The sequence below is a fragment of the Octodon degus genome, unplaced genomic scaffold, assembly GCF_000260255.1.
Source record: "Octodon degus isolate 3935 unplaced genomic scaffold, OctDeg1.0 scaffold00104, whole genome shotgun sequence".
Lineage (NCBI taxonomy): Eukaryota > Metazoa > Chordata > Mammalia > Rodentia > Octodontidae > Octodon > Octodon degus.
The window spans coordinates 4,277,303-4,285,378 of NW_004524680.1; the positions used below are offsets into that span (position 1 = coordinate 4,277,303).

An 8,076-nucleotide genomic window follows, 5' to 3' on the forward strand; every position below is an offset into this window, starting at 1 on the left:
TTTTTTTTTTTTTTTTTTTTTTTTGAGACAGGGTCTCACTATGCAGATTGGGCTGGCCTTGTGCTCACTTTTGTAGCCCCCATGCTGGTCTCGAACTTTCAGGGATCCTTTTGGCTCCACCTCCTGAGTGCTGGGATTACAGGTGTGTACCAAGTGTTGGCATTTGTTAAACCTTCAGCACTGTACTGAGACTGTCACATATCAAGTTCCTGAATTTTCAGTGGCCTTACAGGACTGTGAGTACTGTTAGCATCACACTTTACATCTGAGGAAACTGAGGCACCAGGCAGCTCAGTGACGCACCCAAGGTCCCACAGCTACCAAGGCAGAGGCCAAGCAGGTGATTTCTGGCTGGAAGGTTTATGCTACTATCTACTTCCTCCCCAGAAATTAAGGACATTAGATGACAACACATATCTTCTCCCTCAGTGAACGGTCAAAGGAAGACCCCACCTACCAGCTGCTGGAGGGCCACCTGTGATCTGCTCACTGCTGCAGGTGTCTGTGCAGCCCACCCCAGGGCTGGTACTTGGCATATGGCATTCCATATCTTGGGCTTGTCCTATGGGTCCTAACTGTTGAAAAGGTATTTATTGTTGCATTATTTATAGTAATATACATCAGAAACATCCAGTGTCTTGGTTCGAGAATGGTTAAGTTGGCTCCAACTTTTCTAATCAATGGATCACTGTTTACTCATAAAAGGGACATTACCCACTGGTAATAGGAAAAAGTTACTGTGATACTATAATAATTTCAGAAAAACAAATTCAGACACTCTCGGGGCATGTGTGAGTGCTCCCGGCTGTCAAGGATGTCTGTGTCCACACCAGGACCCTCCCACATCCAACAGCAGAGCATCTGCTCTGAGCAGTCCTTGCTAGTGGTGGCTCCAGTCCATTTCCTGCATTGAGGGCTCCTGGCTTCCGAGGCAGCCCTTCCTGGACATTTAGTTTTGGAGGATTTTCAACACCCTCAGAAAGAAAGAACAGGCTTGCAAGCTCCCGATAGCCTAAACTCTTACACACCCTTTGCATACACAGGGGTTGGCAAACTATGACTGCCGCCTAGTCCTGAAGAATTTGGTTGGCTCCTATGTCCAGTGCCCTCTATCACTGCTGTTTCCCCACGTGGCAGGGTTGAGCTGCTCTGACAGACTATACAGCTGCAAAGCCAGGGACATTTTCTAGCTGACTCTTTACAGAAAACATTTGCCAACTCCTGATCTATGTCTAGGAGGGACTGACCCTTGGCCAATCTGCTACATGGTTTGTTTAGTGTACACATATTTTTGACATCACTGTTTGCTCAACATTTGAAAGTAAACTGTGTTCTTAAAAATATTATGTGCCTGCTTCTGAAAATCTCAGTATGGGTCTTTGTAACCAGGACCTGGGCCAGGGGCCAGGGCCCCTGAAGCACCAGGGCCACCCTGCCACCTAGTGGATAGGTTTCAGTGGCGTCAGCAGTGTGGTCAGCTCTTCCAAGCCAGACGCATGCATAGCACATGGCATGAATGTGTGTGGCCGGCTCCAACACTAGCTGACATCTGCCTTTGCATAATTTTGCCTCATTAAACCTCCACTGCTGAGACTCTAAGGTTTTTTTTTTTTTTTTGCAGACAGCAGTCTGAAGTGACCCAGCCTGGGTAGGGCGGCACAGCCCTAACGCCTGAACAAGTAGATCCCAGGGTGGGAGGCCCTCCACCTGGAACGTTCTTTCCTGTGGAAGAGCGTAGTGTCTGAAGTCCTCCCGCCAGTGGAGGTGGTGCCACTGAGGTCCCTCTACAGGTACAGGTGGTACCGTGGAGGTCTCTCTGGAGCAGTGAGCTGACTGCAGCCCAGGGAAGTATAGCCTGAGAATACCCTCAGGACTTGAGGTGCTGTGCTACGGGGTAAAACCTGGAAGGTGATAGGCCGGGCTCCAGGGCCTTCTACAGAGTTAACGGGCCGGAGGCTAAACTCCTGCACTAGACTTTAAGTTGGTTTGGGCTGTTACATGAATTTTATTTTCCTGTTCTAGGCGCGCTCTCTGTCTCTGTCTCTGTCTCTGTCTCTGTCTCTGTCTCTGTCTCTGTCCAGTTCTGGGACACTTACCTGAAAAATGGGCTCAAGGGAGCAGGGATCTGAATAGCCTCTTCACAGGACAGCCACTGGCATCGCTCCAGACCCGTCGGCCACAAGGGGCTCCTTGGGCCGCCGGCCAGTGTGTGGTCAGGGAGGAGAGGTGCACTTTGTCAGCAGAGCTGTGAACACAGGGATTAGAGCGTTCTTGGAAGTGGGAAGCAGGCTTGCTTTGGGCCACTCCTCAGGGACAGCAGCATCACAACTTGTGACATTGTGATGAGGACTGGTTGGGGCTACTGCCTCAGGAGGACCTAGCCATGCTGGGGTAATTAATACTCCTGCTTTTAGGAAGATCCAACAGTAATGCAGGCTGGACAGACATTACCACAGGGACCGTGACCACTCGGTCATACTGTCTCCCGACCCTCATTTCCTAGTTTTTGACTTCTTGATGAACAAGCCCATCTGCAGCCAGGGACCCTTTTTTAGGGCAGAGTCCCCAAAGACTAAGGCCATTATTATTATTATTATTATTATCATCATCATCATCATCATCATCATCATCATCATCATCATCATTATTTTTCTGTGTGTGCCCAAAGAGTTGAAAACAGGTGCCAACACTCTCCTAATAAAAAGCCTCGTGGTCAGCAAAGTCACTTTGCTACTCCTACAAACCAGTACTCCAGGGCAGAATCCCATCTAGATCACCGTTGGGACACTGAGGGTAGGCACGCCCATATGAACCTACTTTGGGGTAGGACAGACTTGGGGACAGACAGGGAAGTGGCACTAACCTGAGTGGAGGGCCACCTTTGGGCAGGGCCACTGCTATGTCTTTAGATCAAGCGAGTCAAAGCTGACAATGGTGCTGTCAATGGCCCCTGGGCCCCACTGCGTGTCTGGGAAGGAATCTCCCATGGTGGCAGTGCTCAAGGGCATACTGAGCCTATTTCCAATGAGCTCATCCAGGTGAGTCAGGCTGTCTGTTTGAGATGACAGCTGGGACCGAGGACACATAATATTGTCCAGTTCTGAGGACAATGACTGAACTCAGGGATTCGTGCTCCAGCCCAAAGATAGACGCCAACTACACAGAGACAAGAGAGGACTGGTGCCACCCAGTGGGCACCTGGGTCTGTTGAGCTGGCCACAGAGCACTTGATCCAGCTTGAGGTCTTGGCTCTGTCTCAGCTGCATGGGGCTGGGCCTGGAGACCCAGGGGGCCGAGGTCCACAGACTGGAGCCCCTGGGATGTGCTGGCAGAAGGGCTGATACAGAAGACACTGGGCCCGCATCAGCAGTAGATGCTGCTCCTGCTGGGTGCTGCACTGTCCCAGGGCTTGTGCTGTGTGTCTCTGGTGCTGAGTCCCAGGTGGCATGAAGTATCTCAGAAAATGAGTGTAGATGCAATGAGTCTAGGGAGCTCTGTGTTATCACTGTGCCTTGGTACAGACTTCCTGGGCTGGCTCAGTTGCTCCTATGTCTGGCAGGTGGATTTTTCTGATGATGAGAGACCAGGCAGCCATAGGCATACCTGGTACAGTATACATGATCCCTGGGCTTCCAGGAATGAGAGAGGCCACAGTGCACCATCACAAACTCAGAGCGCCACAGGCCACTGCCTGCTTAGTGCTTCTTCCTTGGGTGGCGCTTCCGGTGGCGGATGAGACAGGAGCTATAGGCAAAGGCTTTTCCACACTCCTCACACTCATAGGGCTTCTCGCCTGTGTGTGTTTTCTGGTGTTTCAGGAGGTTGGAGCCACAGTTAAAGGCCTTCCCACACTCCCCACATTTAAAGGGCTTCTCACCGGTATGAATTCTCTGGTGTTTAGTGACGTCAGAACTGTGCCGAAAGGTCTTCCCACACTCCTCACACTTAAAGGGCTTTTCCCCTGTGTGAACTCTCTGATGGCGAATGTGATCTGTCTTGTGCTTAAATATCCGTCCACAATCACTGCACTCATAGGGCTTCTTTCTCTGAAAGGGCACAAACACAGGAACCCCCTCAAAGTCATCTTTAAATGAGGCATCGAAGGCATCAAAGAGATGTGCCTCATCCTCAGGGCTCAGAGCTGGCTCTCTGCGGTGTTTGCTGGCCCTTGCGCGTCTCTTGTTCAGCCTTTTCCCACCTGATGCTTTTTCTTCTTTGAGAGTGGCCTCTTGCACAACTGCTTCCTCTTTGGGGGCCTGGGTTGTCTTTTTCCTGCCTTCCGGCATTTCCATCACTGATCCTAGGAGGCAGGAAGCACCCTGAATCCGAGGAGGGCTGAAGGCTTGAGATCAGGGGTTTCCTGATCCTTCTGTAACTCTAGTCCTGCAGGGGTGGCTTGCCATGTCCTGCGTGTGCAGCTGAGGTTCTGCTCCAGGAAAATGGCACCTGTTCTCTTGCTGCTGGAAAGGCAAGATGCGGACATATCAAAAACGCCTTCCCAAGCCGCACCCCTCTGGATTCGTTAGCCCTCGCCTCACCCTTCCCCAGCTTCCTCATCTCGGTGAGGACACTGTTAATCATCATCTGGCTGCGTGCTCCCCTCTATCACCAAGAGACAGGGTCTCCACCCATGTCCAGTAGGACTCCACGCATACTGTGGCGCAACGGCCGCCACCTGGCTTTTGCTTCTTCATGTCCCCAAACTGGCCTTCTCCTATGCCTCTACTTGCCCGGGTTGAGATCAGCTGGCGCACTCTGGTGCTGTGGGTTGTAGGTGGTGGATCCATTACTCACAGTGTGGTTCTGACCTGGATGGAGCTAACTGCCTCTTCCAGGCCCACAGCTGCCAGCAAGCCCCACCCTTCTCATCTTTGCTCAAAGGGGAAAGGCTTTTTCGGTCATACTGATGAGCCCAAGACACCCTAGTCCTTTTCCTCCCCTCCTCATCCTGGCCAGCTTAAGGGTCCTGTTTTTCCGTTTCTGGAGGTCTGCACATAGCTGGCTCCAGCCCTGCAAAGCTGTGCTTTGATGGCTCTGACTAGCCTTACGTGCTTCCTCCCTCAGCTTGTCCCACCTTCCCTCCTTATTTATCCATCTAAACTTTTCTCCCCTAGTGCCAGGGATCAAACCCAATGACATGTTCCTGAGTTACAGCCTTAGACCTTTTTATTTTTTTGAGACAAATTCTCACTAAACTGCCCAGGCTTCCCCTAAATTCTCTATCCTCCTGCTTCAGCCTCCCAAGTAGCTGGAATTACAGGGCTGTGCAACCAGGCCTGGCTTCTCTAGCCTTTTGAGTAAATGTGGCTTTTTCTTTTTCTTTGTTTGGCTCATGTGCTATCTCTCTCAGTGCTTTGTGGCAACTCTTGGAACCTTATTCAATATTTGTGAATGACTCAAGAAAATGACTCAAAAGTTAACTGTCACTTTAGGAGCACATCTTCTGTTCCAAGCAACAAACACCTGTATATCCAATCTTTATTGCTGCCCCACAAGGCATGGGAGGGAGTGGGAGTCAGGCCTGCTCGGGCTGATTTTCCTGCATGCTTGCCTGAGCTGCTGAGGTTGTCATTCGGACTTAGGGGCAAAGCCCCTGCTAACTTCCACTAGGCCTCTGTTGGCTCTGTCTGACTTTCCCTACACAAATATCTTTCTGAAAGGCTGCTCAGAGGAGGAAGACTTGATACTTCCTGTCTGTAAATCCACTGACAGCATCTCAATCTCAGTACCCGTTCAAAGAACCAGTCAACGCCAGTGACAAAGGCCAGGCAGAGCCCAGGTTTCTGTAGCAGCAGTTGCAGTTTGTGTTTAAGAATCCTGCTCCAGGAGCTGGACGTATAGCTCAGTGCATCAGGCCCTGGATTTAATCTTCAGCACTGTAAAAATATAAATTAAGAAAATCCTGCTCTATTTTTCCTTTATTTATTTATTTATTTATTTATTTATGCAGAACCAGGGATTGAACTCAGGCCCTTGTGCTTGCCAGGGAAGCACTTATTCCACTGAGCCATCTCCCTGGTCCTGCTCTATTTTTTGAGCTTCCCTGATCTGCTTCTCTCAGTGTTAACTAACAGATTCCAGTATAAGGTCTTCAGAAACTGCAGGCCCTTTGAAAAATTGCTGGGGGGCCAGGGAGATAGCTCAGTAGAATAAGCTCCTGCCAAGTGTAGAGTTCCAATCCCCAGGACTGCAAAAAAACAAAAACAAAAACAAAAACTGCTGGTCAAAGAAAATCCCAATAGATCCGGAGTCCTATTCTGCCTCTTGCACCTCTGAGTGTGCAAGTAGACCATGTCTACTTCTTGAATTGTTTTTATGGATGCTTAGTAAGCAGTCCATGACCTGGGACTCTTGCACACCCACAGAACCAGAATTCTGCCAGCTCTTACCGCAAAATACGTTTTAGACAACAATATTCCACTTTACTGGCATTGGTTCTTGGCTAATCAAATTGGAGTCTGAGGCTGGGGTCAAGCCTGGTCAGGAAATGGACGTGAAACATGTTCCAAATGACACATGATTTTTAGCATATAAGCGCTCCAAATTTTCTATGAAGTTATGCTCGGCATGTTTGTTTGGTTTTGGTTTATTTGGCAGAACTGGGGATTGAACTCAGGCCCTTGTGCTTGCCAGGGAAACACTTATTCTACTGAGCCATCTTCCCAGCCCCTTGTTCAGCATAAAGTGACTGTACATATTTGCCACCTTACAAAGAGTCTGACAATGTCATCTTTCCTAAATGAAAACATTTAGACAAGCTTGACTTGGATTCAAGTCGATTATCATTTTTCAAGGCCATTACCTGGAGGTGACGTATGAGGAGACAGTTCTCAGTGGCAAATGGGAGATAGATCTAAAGGTGAGAAAAGACCACCTGGGCTGGGAGAGGCTGCAGGAATATGGCAGAATCTCTACTGAGGAGGACAGAGGTACCATGTCACCTAGGGCAAAGGCTCATACAGCCACTCTCCCCATCCTCTAGTATTGGGGACTGAACCCAGGGAATATGGAGTTTTAATTTTTTGAGTTATCCAGCCTGAACTTGTGATCGTCTTGCCTCAGCCTTCAAAATAGCTACGATTAGCGGCATGCACCACTGCACCTGGTCCCCAATCAACATGTTAGGATCTAGCTTTACAGAAAACAGGTAAAACCGAGAGCCACTACAAAAGGGAAATGTATGCTTAAGTCCCACCTGGTGGGCTGAGCTGTCCAAAGCAGGATGTGAAGTCACCCTGGCTCTACGCTGACTCCACTTGGAGGAAGCTACTTGGCCTGACAGCTGCTGGCTCTGTGGCCCCACAGCACTGCTTCCTCCACCTGGGCATCTGTCACTTCCCATGCGGCTGGTCCCACACTGGCTAGTTTCCTTTCAAGGTAAAGTTCTTGAGGGAAGAACCGTCCCTGCATCCCATGTTCCTGACCCTGCCACACGTGAAGCTCAGGAAACACTCTGAAACCGTCTTCTCTGCCCAACTCGAGCTGGCAGGCCCTAAGGCAAGGGCTGCACCCACTGAAAAATGAAATAATTGTTACACGTGGCGTACGTTATAACGACCGGGTTCTTGGCCTTATTACACAGGCCTCAAAGAATGCTAGTAACATGAGGCAGCTCAGTCCTCGAGGGCCTAACAGCCAGGAGACTCTGCCTTGCCGTGCAACTTGCAGGTGGTTCCTACGGCTCTCTCTGGATGAAACCTCTGGCTTGAGGTCCGGAGATGTTGGCATCATTCGGCCGGTCAGACCCCGTGGGAAGCTAGCTCCTTCCCCGCCCAGCCCCCGGAAACTGGACCCTGCAGGGGGAGTCCAGAGCCGCCACCGGCTCACGCCCAGGCCCGAGGCAGGCCTTCCCCCAGGTACAGTGGTCGTGGGGGGCAGCATGCAGGCCTCGCGAAGCTGGCGCCCACACGGTCGGGCCCCCGGGGCGCTTCCGCGAGCTCGGGACGCGGAGCTCTAACGAATGCAGGAGGTACCTGGTGGAGACCAGGAGTCGCGAGCACCTCCGCCCCGAGGGCAGACACCCGGCCGAACACCGCCGGGGGCGGGCCGGCCGCCGGAAAGCTGCACCCGCTCCGC

At 50.9% G+C, this 8,076-nt stretch overlaps 1 protein-coding gene across 9 annotated transcripts in view; it reads right to left on the reverse strand.

Moving 5' to 3' along the window:
- Zfp41 (ZFP41 zinc finger protein) overlaps nucleotides 1-8,076 on the reverse strand; it is a 17,551-nt gene extending 9,475 nt beyond the window's left edge. For 3 of the 9 annotated variants that reach the window (XM_023723989.1, XM_023723993.1, XM_023723992.1), the window contains exons 1-4: nucleotides 7,974-8,076; nucleotides 2,864-4,460; nucleotides 2,097-2,245; nucleotides 458-575 (exon numbers count right to left, since the gene is read on the reverse strand). In XM_023723989.1, the coding sequence (XP_023579757.1) occupies nucleotides 3,696-4,292 (597 nt within the window). In that variant the 5' untranslated portion in view covers nucleotides 4,293-4,460; nucleotides 7,974-8,076 and the 3' untranslated portion in view covers nucleotides 458-575; nucleotides 2,097-2,245; nucleotides 2,864-3,695. Of the gene's footprint in view, nucleotides 1-457; nucleotides 576-2,096; nucleotides 2,246-2,863; nucleotides 4,461-6,802; nucleotides 7,923-7,973 lie in introns of those variants that run through there. The other 6 variants (XM_023723994.1, XM_023723996.1, XM_023723990.1 and 3 more) reach the window with 5 other exon arrangements.